The 18,604-nt window shown below is 39.4% G+C and overlaps 2 protein-coding genes and 1 long non-coding RNA gene across 3 annotated transcripts in view; 2 read left to right on the top strand and 1 right to left on the bottom strand.

Annotated features, from left to right (window-relative positions):
• The window catches only part of LOC108876591 (uncharacterized), a 31,698-nt gene extending 18,234 nt beyond the window's left edge, over positions 1–13,464 (bottom strand). Inside the window, exon 1 of the long non-coding RNA XR_001960009.1 lies at positions 13,380–13,464. This is a non-coding gene — a long non-coding RNA (uncharacterized LOC108876591). The remainder of the gene's footprint in view (positions 1–13,379) is intronic.
• On the top strand, positions 200–1,476 carry noto (notochord homeobox). The gene is given in 4 exon segments (XM_018666204.1): positions 200–830; positions 832–865; positions 975–1,162; positions 1,270–1,476. Coding segments are annotated over 4 exon segments (786 nt in total). The 5' UTR covers positions 200–473.
• Positions 10,645–17,328, top strand: emx1 (empty spiracles homeobox 1). The gene is made up of 3 exons (XM_018666205.2): positions 10,645–11,409; positions 13,432–13,616; positions 16,188–17,328. Exons 1-3 carry the CDS (start codon positions 11,061–11,063, stop codon positions 16,353–16,355), a joined length of 702 nt encoding a protein of 233 aa, XP_018521721.1. The 5' UTR covers positions 10,645–11,060; the 3' UTR covers positions 16,356–17,328.
• The last annotated feature ends 1,276 nt before the right edge of the window (positions 17,329–18,604 follow it).

Genomic DNA, 18,604 nt, shown 5'->3' with positions numbered 1-18,604 from the left:
AATTGTGAAACGACTTGTTACGCTGCTTAAAGCATCTGTCCGGCAGCCGGGACTTAAAAGGCTCCAAATAAGATGATTTGGTAACATCAAGGCTTTCCCAGCGGTAATGATTACATTTGGACTTAAGATCCATGCAAGAATTTGTAGCCCAGTAAATCTCCTGACTTCCCTGCCCCCACCTACTCTTCAAAAGCCTTGTCATTCAAAGGGTTAGGATGTTTGACAATCCCAGCTTGTACTACTCCACCAATTAATTGGATACGTTGTCGGGATGTTCGTCTCTCTCATCTGCTACTTAGAAAGACAAAGGATCGATGGGGGGCTGTTGACACCTCTGCGTCCGGGTGGAGTATAAATGAGGAGTCTCCGCAGAGGAGCAGCATTCACTTTCTCGCTGCACTTGGAGCAACAACTTGTTTTCTACAAAGACCGTCGAGATCTTCTTTTTCCACTTTCTTAAAACATCTGGCAGAATGCAGGTGCCGAACAGACCCGTCGGAGCTTATGGATACTCTGTGCGTAATTACGCAGCAGCATCGCTGTACCCGCAGTACCAGGGGAGTCAGTGCGCGTCGACAACCAAGCCTCCCAGTGGAAAATCTTTCACCATCGATGCTTTGCTCGCCAAGCCGGAGGACACAACCAGCGACCGGGCGAGTCCTACTCAATGCGGAGTGAAATATCAGCCAGCAACTCCGGTCCTGCCTCTCACCGGACACGTCGGTTTACCCATAGCACCAGCACCTTACGTCTACTCACCGAACATGCTGCACTCAGCTGTCCACACACAACCTGGATACTCAGTCTACTGCTGCCCGCCTTTCACCTATCCAGTCAACGTGTCGTGGGGCATTTTACGCACAAGGTAAATTGAGTTGTAATCATTGTTCTCTGGAACCAACAGAGCGAAATGCGTCTGAATGTTAAGAATTAAACGTGACAGTGAGATTAAATGTGTCACCTCTGCTTCACAGCTTCTATGTCCAAAGTCAACGCCGGCATGCACTCGTTTAAAACCAAAGGTGGAAAGTCGAAGCGGATGCGCACCAGCTTCACCAGTGAGCAGCTCTCCCGGCTGGAGAAGGAGTTTGCACGGCAGCAGTACATGGTCGGATCAGAGAGGTTCCTCCTGGCCTCCGCTCTGCAACTCACAGAAGCTCAGGTATGTTTACATTTACTGAAAATGAAGAGTTGTATCACCAGAAAGATGTTTAGTTACGTTTCTTACACCACAGTGTTTCTAACATGGCTCTTGTTTTCTGTCTCCAGGTCAAAGTCTGGTTCCAGAACCGACGCATCAAGTGGCGCAAACAGAGTCTGGAGCAGCAGCAGGCCAAGCTGGCCAAACTGGGCCTGGCTGCTCCGCCGAAAAGCCCCGGATCTCAAGGGCACGGAGACGAAGGCGACGAGGATGAGGAGTTCTCTGACTCAGACGTGGATATTGATGTGTCTGATGGCTCCACTGACCACTGTTAACCTGCCACCACTGGACTTTTGAAAAAGACTTTCTGTACATATACTGCCGAGAAAGGAGGCCCACTGTCTCCCAATATGAATATTTAATAGATGTATAGTTATATATTTAATTTTCTACATTTATTGCTCTTTGATGAGTTCACTTTATGTGTCCAATGCTTGTACATTTGAATGAAATATTCAGAAATATATTTTATGACACTACTGGAAACGTTGTCCTGTTCATTCCTTTTTTACTGAACCACTGGAAGGTAGAAGATACAAGAAGATATATGTTCTGACGGAACGTAATTAGAAATCTGCACATTTAACACAGTTAAACAGAAAAGAATTTAATGGTGTTGAAGACCTATTTTTTACTAAAAGCACTCCTATCCCAGCACACACAAATATCTACCAAGTTTGAGTGATGAGTTTTGGAGATTTGGTTTATATTATCTAAGAGAGACTATCTGTGCTCCTCTGTGGTTTGAAGTGGACGGAGGTTCATGTGGAAATCCACAAACCTGAGGTAAAAGACATTTGAGTTGAATAATATAATAATTGAAATCTGATGACAGTGTTTGTTTTGCTACTGTAAGTCAAATTAAAACACCATCCTGAAGCAGATTGGCTCAGTTTTTGAGTTTTATACTCTTGGTAAATAATCTAAAGATGTGTTTTTCCAAAGCTTGATTGTGGTTATTTACCAATTTATATCTAATGATAAGGAGAAAGATTTGAAGATTTAAACCATATTTTGAAGGGCTTTAAAGAAAAACAGATTTACATTAAATATTTCAATATTTTGTCCACTTCACAGATTTCACAAGTCATGTTAGCATTAGCCGACCAGTAATTTTATCCGGTGAACGGTTTAATTAGCAGTACAACAGTACAATGAAACTACCAAATGCGATGAGACTCTGCTCATTGAACAATCAGATGAGACTTTTGTGGCCTTGATTTAATTTATAATGACTGAATGTTTACCTGTTTATAAACTGAGAGTTTGTTAATCTGTGCATTAGTTCCAGAAACTGATTCGTCTCTTCTCTGTATCCCAATAAATCATCATTGTGCCCCTTTGACCTCCTCAGTCTGTGCCCAGTTTAAGTACGATGGAGACATTTCCTCCCAGGTTTGATCTGATGATAAGTCTGGGACAGACTCGGGTTCCCCTCTGATTTAAGCTAAGCAAATAAATAACCAGCCCAGGGATTAGCTGGGATATCTGTAACCCGGGGTGGTAGGGGTCAGTCTGTCTCTGGGCCAGAGAGCTGGGTCTCACTGTTTAATCTGTTTAAACGGTCAATACGCCTGTTCTCACTGCTCCTCAATGGACAGGTCTCCCACATGCCCACCCACCGCCGGCAGGTGTCCTGTCTCTGCTCTATTGAAACTCAACGTCTCTCCTCCCAGGCGGAAAGAGACTCATGCTGTCTGCTGAAGCCTGCCTGGCAGACATGAGGGATAAAACAGGAGAGAAGACTGTGTAGAGAGGATTGGGATGTAGCAAATGAGTCCATCAGAGCAGCTAATTGGGGTGGTCAACCTGAAACTCCTGTCCTGTGGATAACTTGGTCGTATTAAACAAAAAGGGCTGATGGGAACACAGAGCAGTGGCTTCCATCTCTTTAATCCTAAAATCTTTTTGCCATTGGTTATTACAGTCAAATTTTGTGTTAATGAATGTACTGTCGCCTAAATTTAGCTTCCATCAAACTGCTTCATTAGAGCATGATTTAACAGAGGAGCTGTTAGAGAGAGAGGTTAATGAAGACATAAGACTATCTCTCCATTGTGAAGATTAAGAGTACTACTAAGACAATGTATAGATTTCTAACATGTAGGTTTATCTCTCTATCTCATGTCAGTTTGCTTTTGTTGTGACCCCTTAAAATTAAGCAATATTTACTTGTAACATCTAAGAAGGGGTAGCAGCCTTTAGTGTGGACATTATACATTTTAGAAGATAATGTTCAGCATTTTTGCTTAAAAATAAAACAACAGTTTTAGTCAACATCGACTAATCGTTGCAGCTCTGCTGTAGTATAATAGAGTTTGGTGTGCTAATGCTTTAATATTTAGACTAACTAAATTTACAGTTATTGAGCTACCATACATCCCCATCAACAGCTCAATCCACCCCCACCCCCCTTTACTCCATTGCTTTTTTAATGTAATTATTTCCTCTGCAAAATGTATTTCAAAATAAAGGTCTGTTTTCTAAGTACATGTGTGTGCAACAGTCCTATGACCCACAGAGCACTCGACTCAACTAACCCACCACAACAGCTGAACAAAATCAGATGAGAAACTGAGCAGAAAGATGAAAAGCAAACTGGAGAACAAAGTTATTTCACTAAGATCTTATCAACTTTGAGTTTTACATTCTTCACTAATGATTGTTTGTAATGTTGATGTATACTGGAACATTTACAGGCCTGTTCTGTTTTGGCAAATGTATCAAAGACATATGAATTGAATTGAGATGCTGTAAGAGGAAGAAGTCAGCTTGTAACAGTATCAAAGGGAGAAGTTTAATAAACAGTAACAGAGTTGATCTCTTTCTCTGTCTCTTGTCCGCCACCCCCTGCCTGCTCTCTCCTGGTGTCCCTGCTCGGCCTGATTAGGGCTGAAGCGTCGCTGAAGGAGCAGAATTTGTGTAAAAACCCCAGAGAGCCGTTTCTGATGTGATCAGCCGGGAATCAGAGCTCCCCCCTCCTCTCCTCTCTCCACAGCCCAACGTAATCCCATTGAGGGACAGAAAGAAGCAGCCAGAGGCCTGGGAAAACCTGGAGAGTCCCAGGGAGGGTAGAGGTGGGGGTCACCGGGCTCATCGTCCCAATTAGCACAGGGCACCTCAACGGCTGGAAACACACCAATGCTGGCTAGGTTTCTTAAGACTCTACAGGCTCTGAACTGAAGCTTCTTATGAAAGGCAACTGTTGCATCTTCATTTGTCTCCTGACTTGTGGCTCTTATCAACTCTTATTCCTTTTGAGCTTCAGTACTTCATACAATTTGTCTTGGTGGCAGAGATAATAGGTATTTTTTGTTTATCCACACTGTCTAGTTAGACAATACTGTGTCTTTGTCTTTGTATTTTCTAGAGCTGAAGCTACTGGTCAATCAGCAGAAAACTAATCAGCAACAATTTCAATAACTCAATGAATCCATCAAGTCAAGGGTGGTTTTAGCTTTTCAAATGTGAGGATTTCCAGCTATTCTTTGTCACCAGAAGTGTTGGTTGGACAAAACAAGCAATTTGAAGAGAGAGTTGTGATTTCCCAGTTATTTTTCTCAGTTTCCAAACATTTTGTGAACCAAAAGTCAATTCAGTTCAACAAGAAATTATTCAAAAGGTTAACAGGTAAAGAAAATGATATTCAACCGCAGCCCTAATAAGTTTTTTTGTTAACTTTGTGGAGCAACATTGGCCAGGCTCTCTCAAAAAAGACATATCCCAATCTGCGGAGACAATCCAGATAAAACAAAGGTCCAATATGATCATATAATTTTAAAAAATGACACAGAAACCGAGATTAATGCTGTTAATGACTAGTACTAAAACAATCCCAATCTATGCTGACATCTTACTATGTTACCAGGGCACCACACCTCTTAGCATAGCATAGCATGTAAATGCACAGCATCCAAAAGACTCTTAACAACATAAATATGGATATTTAGCATTAATTTGGTCAGAATCACAAAGCATGTAGTCAACAAGTAGGAAAACTGAGATAAATGTGAAACAAATACCTCAAATTTTAAATGTTAATTGTACTAATATGTTTGTTATGGTGATTTTTGTGATTAAACAATTGATCTGTAGCGTATAAGAAGCCATAAATCAGTGAAATATGACCTTATATACCTTATTCAAACTGCTTGTTCTGTCTGACCAACATTAACCCAGAGATACTCATTTTAATGTCATATATGCTGAAGAAAAGCAGCAAATTCTGCATCGTAACTACAGGTTTAGTTTAGTATTTTCTGCCTTTGGTCATATGACTGAGCTCAGATGAGTCTTTACCGTCAGATTGTAATGCAGCTCCGACAAGGTGTGAAAGTTCTCATGGAGAGCAATAACCTCCAACTCCAATGGGGAGAGTGCACTTCATTTGACCAACGCGCGTTTTAGGGTAGGTGATTGTAAAAAAAAAAAAAAAAAAAAAAAAAAAAAAAAAATCCTTCTTTGCATTTTATTTGCAAAGGCGAAGGCCCCTCTACTCCATCTAATAGTCATTAGCTTTCATTACAAGCGTTTGAAGTAGGAGCTGGCCTTTGTCTCGGTCGTGAAAGGACCGCATTTGAGACGCACAATGGCTTCTGACACGGGCAACCGACAACAAGAGGAGCCGTGCTGAAGAGAAGCGGCCATCCTGATGTTTGGAGAACAGACTCTCTTTCTCCCAGGAAGTACCAGTTCCTGTTCACATCGTATTCAGAGAGAGACAGAGAGTGAGAGGATTTAAAGGCTGAATATAACGCAGTGTGGGAGGACTGGAAGTGTAACGAACACCAGGAACCAGCTGGTTTTCGTATTATGCATTATTCATCCATTCATCTTTTACGCACGACGCAACCCATGAATAACATAAAAAATGTTGGATCATATTATGTTAATCTCTACCTAGGACTATAATATGACTCATTTCTATACACACGTCCCCAGTTTCAATGATTTTATAACCTAATAAATCACTGCAAAATTCATTCTAGGTACTTAGAATAGCTGACGTTTATGGCTTTTTAATATATTTGAACTTAAATCGCCGAAATGTCTGTATACCACTCACATGCTATTGTAATTCGACTCATACAGTTTTTTAAAACAGGCCCAGGTTTACGCCATTACACAAAACTGTTAAAACTCGACTCTAGACCTGCAGATCAGCAGATACAGTTTACGATAAAAAAGAAACTTTTCTAAGTATGAACGCATCTTTTTTTCTCCAGGCTTTGTTAAATGTGGGGTGTTTGTTTATGCTGAGGAGGGACGCCGGTGGAGGAGCGGAGTCCGTACAGGTGGCTAAACGACCCCACTTCTCATGCAGGTGGCACTAAACGCAGCGACGTGCTACTTTTCCCATCTCGTTATAATGGGGTGAAATCTTCCAAGTATTTAAGTGGAATAGATTAGCTGAGCACACAACGCTAATGCGAAACAAAATGGCCAATTAGTTTATTAATGAACGCGGGAGGTGCGAGGGAAACCCTGAGCTTCAGCTGCAGTCTGAGAGTCTGACGGTTTTAATCAACATCACGGAGACGGATCAGGCAGAACTGTACCTGCGAGCCAATAAATAAATAAGTAAAGTCAGCATTTAAAACTAATGTCATCACACACCTTGTGAAAAGAAGTCCATAATAATCTTTTATCATATCACTTTAAATTATTTACTGATGCATGTTCTGTGACAGTGACAACAGATTTTAAAAAGGAATTAGCCAGGTTAAAAATATATATATATATAACTGGGCATTTCAATGTGTATTTTAATAACTGAAAATCAATTTGGAGTATTGGTTTCATGCTGGCTTTTTCTTCCTCGATAACAGAGGTGTTTAGAGGTACAAAGCAATATGCTTGAAGACAAAAAGAGACTTCTACGGTCATTTCTGGAGAGTTCAAGTCAATTTTTTTGACATAATGATGATCCACTGTGTACAGCAAAAATATTATCAATATGCTGCAATGGCCATTTACTCTAATTAGTACACAGGAAAATTGCAAATTGTTATATCGTATAAAATATTCAAAATGTTGTATTTGTGTAAATGGGCTGTTTTAGGATTGTCCCCCAACATAACTTGAGAACTGGAACCAGTGAGGTCAAAGACTCCCTCTGGCCTCTGCTAAAAACATGCTCTGCCTCATCTCAGCCACCAGATGGCAGCATTGGCCTAAAAACAACGTACTCCAATCAACTGGAGAACTAGGTTTGTGGACTTGTGTGTTTTCCCTTTAGAGGTGAAATGACAAATTATACAGGATTTTCCCCAAATCTCTACCTGCAGGCCTCTACTGTTGGAAATAATCTTCATCAAGGAACATGTTCTTAATATCATCTGGTAAAACAAAGTTAGTTTTTAGACAACTTTGTTTACAGATGATATTGCAACTGCTGCTTTTTAAGGTCACTGGCAACATTTTGGGAAATTATAATATTCCAAAGGCTTGTCAAGTCATAGCTACACTATGAAATATATTTTTAGATTTAATGAATAAAACTATGTTAATACAACAATATCTGATGTGCCATAGTGATTTAAAGATCCCTTTCACTTCTACTACGTTTGTTATAAGACTTAAAATTTGTTATACAGTATGGTGAAATCACTATAAACTAAAGATTGTCCACTAGAGGGCAGCACATATCTTTGATTGTGGCTCTGTCTTCAAAGTGGTCTCTCTTTTGGACCAGTTCCCTGAAAACTGACCATTAACTTGTAACGTAACCACTCATATACTTACTAAAAACTTCTTTTAGACAAGGGTGTGGTTGGACAGCTTGATTAAAGCGAAATTAAGTCATGTTTGTCGAGAATTTGATTATCATCTATTACCAAAAATATTCAAGCTCATTGGTTGTCCTGCTGTTTTGTTTACTTTAAAATATGTACCCTGGAAGATGAGTGAAATAAAGTAAGTAATTTTTGCAGATTGAATTATAAACTGTGCACAGTAGAATATATATTTGGTGGAAAACTGAACATTTTTACATGTCACCATTTTAAAAAGTTTTTTAAAGTTTGTCTCTACACTCTCAAAATAAAAAATATTCCCAGTCAAATCTTAACTAAGACCAGCTCTTCATAATGTTTTGTGTTAACTATTCTCTCCCCAGTTTACTTAATTGGACAATGTGTAACCTGTGCTACAAGTGAACCCATTCTCCCTTTTTGTCGCAATCCTATAATTAATATATAATCTGATGAGATCATCCAGAGTGAACCATATAGGACATAACATTTTATGACTATTTTATCGCTTCTATATTGATGTTCAAGGATATTAAACAACAAGAATGTAGGCAAGGTCACAATTCAAGTCCCTAAAAATATCTCAGTAATATTAAACTACAGTGAAACAGAAGGAGAATTTAACTATAAAGCTTAGACATTTCCACTGAAGACTGACTCACTGCTCAGTGTTAGATGAAGATCACTGTGGTCAGACTCTCCTCCGCAGCCTCGGGGGGAAAATCAACAGCAGGTACGGAACAACGGTACACTGCTCTGCTTTGTTTTTGTTAATACAGAGCGATTTGATCATCTATTAACCAGCAGCGATCAGGGTCAGTGCGTAAAGGCCCACAGGGGTTTCACCGTTAAAGTCAACCTGCGTTTTCAACCGGTTCGGTCAGCCCTCAAGTTCCTGCTGCTGCAGCACTGTGAGCTAAAACCACGGTTTGAATATAAAATCCTGCAACAAAGAATTATGTGACAAGGTTTCTAGTACTATCTTCAATACTGTGTTCTTCATGATCTCTATCACTGCTTTATGGTCACTGCGAGGGATCTATAACGTAACCGTATCGCAAAACATAATTCCTTTAATTTAATCTAAAAGATCTTTATCCTGAAACAAAATGACTCCACAGAGCTACATCCATCTGTTAATTTATGACAATCGGCAATAATAATCTATATAAACAGGCATTTGAATTATGAATTGTTAATTAAACTGTTCAATTAGCTCTTATGAGTCGTGCAACAGAAGGAAAATATTTCCAAGGGAACAGTTTTAAGAAACTCGGTGTTCAGATCCACCCAGAAAATAAACGTCCTTACAGTGATGACTGTGTTTAAAGAAATGAAACTGGAGTTTTTAAAAATGCGCTTTTTGGACCCTGAGCCATTCAAGAACCTACTGCCGTCTTTAGGAGCCTTTAGCTCTAAACGCCTAATCAACAACTTGTTTTACCTCATAATTTTCATCGGTAATGATTTTCTAATGCAACCTCTGAGCAAACGAGCGAATTAGGAGGTAAATTATTAACTTGGTTAGTGCAGCATGGAAGCTGAGCGCCGAGGGAGAAGGCAGCCACCACCGAGCTCCAGAGACAATTACAGGTTGTTTTCTCCTGCAGGACTACATGCTGGTTAACTGCCATCATAGACGACAAACTGAGCTCATTTTCTCATAAGTGAACATGAGTCAAATCATGTTCCCGATGCCAGTGAATTGATGATTTAATGATCATTTAGTCTGTTTTCCACGATGGTGCGATCTTAACTCCTGAAACAAATGATAATTAGCTTTTTGCCTCCATTTGTTGGCATAAAAACATTTATTTTTGTCAAAAAATAATTATTAAATGACGTGTGAACAGATATAGTCCACCAGCAAAAGACTGGAGATTTTTTTGTTTTCATTGGAATCTTGTCACTTGATTGCAAATGGCGTTTAGAGTAATTTACTTAAACAATTAATGTATATCGGACAATAACATCATCATCCTTATTATTAGACCTACGTATTAACTATGAACTAATTATTATTAGCATTATAGCAAAATTAATCCCGTGCCCGTATTTATTTCCTTTGTGTTGCATCATGTGAAAAACATTAAATCCACAAATAAAACTTCATAATTTTATAATGCTTCAATTGAAAGAAGATACTGTTTATGTTGGTGCGATAAAAAAAGATAAAAATACATGATGTTTTAACTATAATTACAAACCTATAAAAAAAGTGCAAATTAGCTGTGAACTATAGGCTGAAATACTAAAGAAGAACCGCACAGAAAAGAAAAATTAATTGACCTTTAGGCTGCGTAAATCGGCCTTATCTTGCCTTCCTGTTTCGCATTTCACCACATATTTCATGTCGGTAGAGGCAGGTTAACTAGGTTATATATAGGCCTTATATGTTCTTGGCGGTTAGCACGCTTCCAGTAAAACGTTTTATAGTTGTATGATGAGGGAGACATTGGCCTAAATGTAATTAAAACTCCATAAATCCATAAGTTGGCATGTTCAGGGTGTAAAATACCATTTACAAGTCACTGTGTAGAAGAAGGTTTGATTTAGGCTTCAAATATTAACACTACCAGAGAAACTGAACCTGCTCTGACACAAGTGGAACTTTCTCACCCCCACCGGCAGATTGTTTTCCCTTAAGAAAAACTAGATATTAAGGCTGAATAAGTCACACAATGACCCATTAATTGGGGCACACATGTTTTCTCAGCGTGTCTCTGTAACTAAGCTGCCCGGTCTCGTGTGATCTATGAAGCAGGTACTTGAGGAGAACTATTGGCAGGTGCTTTGGTCCAATCAGCTCTCTCCATGTGCAGCGTCAAGCCGCATGGAAGCTTGGAGGCGCTTTACTTGGATGCGCACTTGTGCACAGAAACCCACCGAGTGCGCACAGACTCCATGGATCAAGGCAATTTGCAGCACTGTTGAGTTTTGTAGCAGCATCTCCAGTGGACAGGCTTGTGTAGGCAAAAAACCTCCACGCACCCTCCATCTTTGATCACCATGCATCTCTGAGAGAGGGGGGGTTATCTTTTCCAGCAAGAGGAAGGAAAACGACTGATCACTTTGCTTTGGTGTTTGGTTTCTACTTCTTTCAAGAGATGATGTTTTCGTCTGCAGGCAAGCGCTGCTTCACGATAGAGTCTCTGGTCGCCAAGGAGAACCCTCTAACAGCCGAGGATCCCATCCGCCCGACGGCTTTAAGTTACTCCAACCCGACGACAGATGCCTTAATGAACGGTTACCAGGCTCCACCGGCCAGGTCCCTCTACCAGAGCCCGGACCTAGTGTTCCCGGAGACGGTAAACCACCCCTCCCTCACCGTGGCTCCTCACCAGCTCGGAGGCTCCCACCTACAGCATCCGCACTTCTTCGGGACGCAACACCGAGACCCGCTCAACTTCTATCCCTGGGTCCTACGGAACAGGTTTTTCGGACACAGATTTCAAGGTAACTGTAGTGTGTAAGTGGAGATGCAATACGACCGAAGGGGACGTTTAAATATCCTAAACAACTTTATTTATTCCGGAATGGCCAGCCTAAAAAAACAGAATGCTCTGCAAATAAAATGTTCAGATTTAAGTGTATGGGTTTATTGCCTGCAGAAATTCATAACGTGTATTTGTATATGATTCTAAATTAATTTAACATAATTTCATAGAGACTATTCGATAAAAGTTACAGATACTTATCGGACATGACATTTTCAAAAACACTGAAAATATATTGCTTGGTTGAACAATAAATTGCAGCCACAGATAGTAGCCTAGAAACGACAAGGCCACCGAGTCTGCAGCAAGCTGTCGGGCTGCTCTCATGTTTCCACTCTCATTCGCCCTGCAGCTACTCTTAGAAAAAGCCACAGCCAGGAGAAGATAAGCACTGATAGTGATTTTCTTTTTCCCATACAAGAAAACTCGCCCTAGGTGAAGCTACAGTTTCTCTGCAAATATCTTGAACAAAATCCAGCTATAGAGGCGAAATAGATCAAATTCACAACAATAATTTCAGTATCATGGGGATAGAAACGCAAATCTGAAGAAAATCCAATGCAGGTATAAAACAACAAAGGATCTGCAGTGATTTATTAACTAGACAAACCACAGCGCCATGCTGCTCCAACTATTACCCGTAAGTACAACCATAAGACCTATTATGGCACGTTTAGACAAACTGTACTTTTGTTGTCATGTTTGTTGCATTTATTGCACTCCTAAAGGTATGGAACTTTTAATAAAATATATGTTTACAATAAAGACAGATGATGCAAATCTATAAAATACCCCTTTATTAATGGCACTTTGATGTATCATTAAAATAGAGGCAGATAAATAAATATCTCACAATGACCGGTATTGTTGTAGACTCTTATACTTAATAAGAGAGGCCAAAAAATTAAGAAAACGTTAAATATAATAAAAATGATGCAGACCCCTGTAGCTATAGCCTGTTTCCAAATCACAGTCGCCCACTTGTGTGTGCGCAGAAATAAGAGCCCTCTGGAATATTTTAACATAAATGTAACCTGTCCTTTTCAGCCTCACCTCTCACACCTTGACAAAATATTATGAAATAGATCAGAGGGAATATTAGTTGTAATGAATTAGGTCGCTCATACAACACACTATAATAGACTATCTTAATTTCTTTGCTATATTTTCCAGTACAGTCAAATGGTAGAATATGACTATTTATCTGAAAATATTGTAGAGAACATCAGAGGCAATTTGTTCAATAAATATCTGGTGTCCATTTACTCCAGAAGTAAATGTTATTATTATTATTATTATTATTATTATTATTATTATTATGGCCTATTTGACTTAACTATTTACTCAGTTCAGACAAAGAATCAGTTTAAAAGTAATCTGTCGACTTATAATAATCACAGAGAAAATAAGTAAACGGTTATACTTTAAAAAACAAAAACAAACAAACTACAAAATGTTTTTAGTTAGGCTTCTGGCAAGAAATGTTAGAGGTTCTCCGTCTCCATAATGCCATGTTCAAAAGGGTCTAACCGAATGTGCGTTAAAGACAAGCAATTAGAAGGCCTGGTTGTGCAGTAATAATAGAGGAGCAGTTCAAACGGGATTTTTAATGGAAACACGCTGGTCGCTTTGTTAATACTGCTGGCAGGGTGTCAGTTCAGGAAAACTGCTTCTGTTAGAACACCATTTAACAGCAAATTATTATCATTTATTATATATATTATTTATATATATTACTTATCTACTGCAAGCAATAATAATAATTTCCATTACCATAATAACGGCAGCTATAGTTTTATTTGGTCATTCTACACTCACACCGACACTGTTCACACGGTTTCTGATTAGTTAGCATATAAAACAGTTTCCATACTCTGACAGCCAACCTGCACACTGTCCAGTCCAAACTAAATATTATAATAATGTTACCTTTGCCAGTCCCGACTGACGGCCCTTCGTGTTTCTTTGAATTTGGTGTTAGGTAACGACGTGTCCCAGGACAGCCTGCTCCTCCACGGTCCTTTCGCCAGGAAACCCAAACGCATCCGGACGGCCTTCTCTCCCTCCCAGCTCCTCCGTCTGGAAAGAGCCTTCGAGAAGAACCACTACGTGGTGGGAGCAGAGAGGAAGCAGCTCGCGAACAGCTTAAGTTTATCTGAAACACAGGCAAGTTAAGCTAACGTTAGCATCTATGCCCATTTGCCTGTTTTATGTTATTAAATAGAGGTTCTCCTCTCAAACAAGGCCAATTACCACTTACTAATTGTTTCAACAATAAGACGACGACCCTTAAAGCATTTAAACGGTCTCATTGACAATTTCTGCTTTTAACCTCATTCATATTTCTTCCTGAGCGCAGCGTTTCTATGGTTGCAACATTCAGTTCCGTTACATTCTAGAATCGAATGTTCAGGCTTCTGTTAATTGTCGCGATAACTCCAGTAAAATTAGTCCAATCTTTCTGCATTCCTCATCGTGAAGGGGCGACGGTTTTACTGTACATGGTCGAAAGAAAATAGAGGCTGAATGTGGGAAATATTTAGGGGATAAATAAATATAAATAAATAAATAATCTTTATTTGTAGTTATTTAGCCTGGGCTGAATATATTAAAACGAATCGGAATTACGCCCCAAACAGCTGAATATTTAGCCTAGGCTAAAGATATTCCAATCAAACAGAATTATCAGCGAAAATGATGAAAAATAATAAAATTAAAAGCCTCTATAATGCCAATAAAAAGGAATGACAAGGAAAATAATGATAGTAACTTTTATCATTAATTCAACTTAAAGCAACAAAATTAAAGCTAGCTAACTTAACTTAAAATGACTTGTATTTTTTATTTTACTGTATGTGTGAGCCTGGTTTTAAATTGTTCAGGTGTTACATAAACTACAGGAGTTGAATAATAGGCAAGTTGTTAGTTACAAAAAGGGAATCATTTGAATATTTTTGCTGTAATGTTGCAAAATATCAGTGTTTATTACAATGTTAATAACAAAGGGAAATTATAAATTACCTGTGTGAAATTATTTTGCATTGGCTACATGAGAGTAAAAATGGCTGCAGCGTAGTGGGTTAGAGTCTCTTTAAGATGTTTAATTCATGCATGCTATAGGATAAAGAAGTGTAAATATTATTGATGCTGAGGTTTAATGAGGCCACATTATCTGGGTATCAATTAGGCCTAATAGGCAATAAAAAGAGGTTTCCCAAGTCAGCATTATGGATAAATGCCACTTGCAAGTTTAAGTTTTGTATGGGTCAATGGAAGGTTTGCAATTAAGCACCAATTGCATTATGCAAATTATAACAACAGTGAACTGAATGTTAATGAACTCACACAAAGTTTATTTGGTCTTGAGCTAAGTAAGCTACTGTAACAACAACAAAGCTACAGAGAGCTACAGTAGAAAGATAATTAGAGAGTTAATACTAATTTTATAAAAATTACAAATCTCACAGTTCTAATGCAAGTATCACTTGCATTAGACTGTGCATTTCCTGTCTTATTAGAGTGAATACATAAAAAAAACAGTAGAAATATTTGCACCAGTAGAGTGATCAGGGTAGTAGTGTTATGAAATGGTCACCATCATTAAACAATGTCACTCTCAGCAGGTAAAATGAAATGCTGCACTAAAACAGTGGATGATTTGCTGTGAAACTGCATTCAAATAATGATCAAATCAAAGTGGGAATCAATGCTGCTACACCTGGTGATTTAGCCCACTGCAGCATTTTGGCAAGAAACTAGTCATCAGTTTAGTTAACACAGTCCTTTCTTTAAGGCGCCTGTGGTGCCTCCACTGTCGCACAAATGAACAAAGGTACTACCATCCATCTTGAAGCTAGTATATCTTTGAGAGTAAAAACATGTTTACGGACTGTGAAATTAGCCTGTGGCCTGAGAGAGGAGGAAACTAATATTATGACCAGTGCATGTGTTGCTATTTTAAAAATGTATCCTGACCACATGTAAGTTACTCAGCCAAGATCATATTCCAAGGTCAAACTAGCAATACAAGCCAGTCAGGAAGCCATTTAGCTCACTGACCTTTCCCGTGTATTAGTGCAATTTTCAGTCATTGATGCAAAGAGATAAGATTTAAATAGCAGTTTGAGGGCATTTTGCAAAGGGGATGCTGGGGTGACATATGCAGGGGGAGAAAAGTATAAACCAGTGGGGGATCAGTTAAGGAGAGAGGAGTGGTTTTGGGGATTTATTAAGAAGAAAAGATAACCACAAATGCCTACAGTGGTTTACAGCGGGTATATAAAATCTGATTTTTGGGAGAAAATGAGAACTATATACACACACTTTTCTTTTTTTTTTAAATAGCAGGTGGCTTGATTTTAGGAGATTATTCATTTGCAGCTATTTTGAGGACCAATTAATTGTTAGTTATTTTTGAAGCAAAAATACCAAACATTTTCTTGGTCCTGGTTCTTAAATGTAAAGATTTATTGCATTTTTCAGTTTTATAACATTGTTTTGGACTGTTTGTCAGAGATAAAAACCAAGACATCTCGAGACATCACCTTGGATTTTAGGAAAATTGTGAAATTTTTCAGCAAATTTCTCTTTTCTTTTTTCTCTTTCTTTTTAAAACCAAGCAATTCATTAATTAATTGTGCAAATACGCAGCTGATTAATGGGTTATGAAAATAATTATTAGCCGTAGCCCCGAAACATAGGCATGTAGCATTAAACTGGTTTTTTTTTTCTGTCCAGGTGAAGGTGTGGTTCCAGAACAGGCGGACCAAGTACAAGAGACAGAAGCTGGAGGAGGAGGGACCAGACAGCCAGCAGAAGAAGAAGGGAAACCACCACATCAACAGATGGCGGATCGCCACCAAGCAGTCCAGCTCTGAGGACATTGATGTGACCTCAGAGGACTAAAACCTCGGTCCAACCTCCAACAATGCTGTGCTGAACCAGGCGTCCCCTCCTGACGCATCAGAGGACCAACACTATTTATTATGTAATATTATTAAGTATAATTAGACCCATTAGAGGAAGACACACATGGACTAAATATGTGATATCACCACACATCTCTTCATCGAGGTGCTATACTCAGTGACACTGGAAGAAAAAAAACATCTTATTTAATGACATTCATCTTGAATGATTCTGGATGAGAAGAGATCACTCCATCATTTAATGATCTTTGGTGTGTGAAAACCAAAGATGAAGAGAAACAACGTCAACCTCTATCATAGTGTTTGTTTTTTTGGAAATTGTACATAGGCCACTTATAAAAGTTTGTTTTTGAAAGAGGCTATTTGTTTCATTAAAGCTGTTTTTACCACCTGCTTAGGTCATTAACACCTCATTGCTCACCCCACCCCCTCTGCCTCATGTGCACCATGTTAATTAGAATTTCTCCTCAATGATGAGAATGCGTTGTCGCGCACTTTTCATCCACCTAGCGAGTCGGAGAACAGGCTGGTGACTGGCCAGAAGAACAAAACAGGAAATTAACCATGTGTCAAAGAAAAAACTCTGTCTGTCTCTGCATGATTTGAACTTTTGTGACTTGAGAGCCATTCCAGCCGCTCTGTTAAGCTTCCTAATGAAGATTCTCCACAGAGAGGCGATTCATGGCCAGCTGTGCATGACTCTGGGACAGATGAGAAGCTGCAGAGACCTCTGGTGTTAAGGGGCGAGTTGTGCCACATAATAAAAGCAAGTTCATAGCTATGTGCTTCATCTGCCATACCACATTTGTCACTGATGGATGACATCTCCATTTAACGTCTGCAGATTTCATTAAGCACAGTATGTAGTATAAAACATATATGAGAACATACTTTTCAAGCAGAATGTGTAATTACAAAAAGATGTTTTAGAAATAAAAACAAAAACTATTTCTCTGATGGGAAATGTAATGTTTTTATATCATTAGCTTCATTTTTCTACAGCATTTCAACCAGGCTCAAGTCTGAAGGTTTATATTCCAGCCAGCCATTACAGCTGCAGGTTTCACACATTAGTTCCTCCCCTTCGGCTGAAGTTGCATGTGCAAATCAGTGTGAAACATGCTGCTGCAGTGTTTGATTGGAATGAAAACCTGCAGACACTCAGGCCTCCATGGTACATGAAGTGGTCAACTGTTCAACCAGAGAAGAATTTCCCATTTTCAGGTTGTTTTATGCTTTAAAATAGAGCTGAAAAATATCACTCCCCACAAAAAGTCAAAATTGAAAAAGACTTGGGAAAAATCTGGAAAGTATAAATATGTTTCATGAGACCCACCAAAAAATCTAACAACCCCTTATGGGTCCTCTTAAGTTGGGAACCAATGATTGAGACTGAGGTGTCAGGAATGTTGCAGGACAGTTGCACAGGTGTCAGGTGTGTTACTTATCAGCCGGTATTTCCTCTGAATTCCAGCAGAAGGAGACCAGGGGGGGGCGCAGAAATAATTCCCATCCAAACCCTGAAAAAAAGAGAGATAGAGGGAAAGTAGTTACTATTGTGTGGCACCCCTTTCACCCACCGCCTCAGTAATCACCTGTCAAGAGAAACGGAAGGAATCTCCTCCTAATGACCCCGAGTCTTTAGAGATGAGCCCTGACTTCTGACCCCAATGTTTTGTAAGTTACGAGGCAGAAAAGACGGAGGCAGACAAGTAAAATATGCTGCAGTAGTCTCACCTTTTTTACAAAGGTGCACAATACGTCAGACATCTGCAGTCGCAAAAGGGGCCACATGCCTTGTTTTGAGTTTCCAGGACATCCTATACTCACTGCAGGTGCAAATACACGGTAAAAGGGATTCAGCATTCCTTATTGTCCAAATAAACACCATCAAAGGTGTATTTTAACCAATACAGTAGCTCACCCTGACATGTAAAGCAGGTGTGGTTAAGGCCAATCACATCATGGTTAGGTAAAAGGTCAGCATGATTAACGAGAGCTGCGCCTCTCAGTCGTTTGTTAGGAAAACAATTAATTGGAAAATTGCACCCGTCTCCCTAAACACTGCGTATCGTGTCGCTTGAGTCAGCAGAGAGGAGAGTTCAGGATGAGAGCAGGAATCCGCCGTGAAAAACAAGAGCATCTCTAGAGGAGCAGAGTGCTGCGAGGTGGGGGAAGGAATCAACAGATCCCTGCTGCTGCAGAGGTGTTGAGGAGCTGAAGTGA

This window comes from Lates calcarifer, linkage group LG19, assembly GCF_001640805.2.
Source record: "Lates calcarifer isolate ASB-BC8 linkage group LG19, TLL_Latcal_v3, whole genome shotgun sequence".
Taxonomy (NCBI): domain Eukaryota; kingdom Metazoa; phylum Chordata; class Actinopteri; family Centropomidae; genus Lates; species Lates calcarifer.
This window is presented reverse-complemented; position numbering and strand designations above follow the sequence as displayed.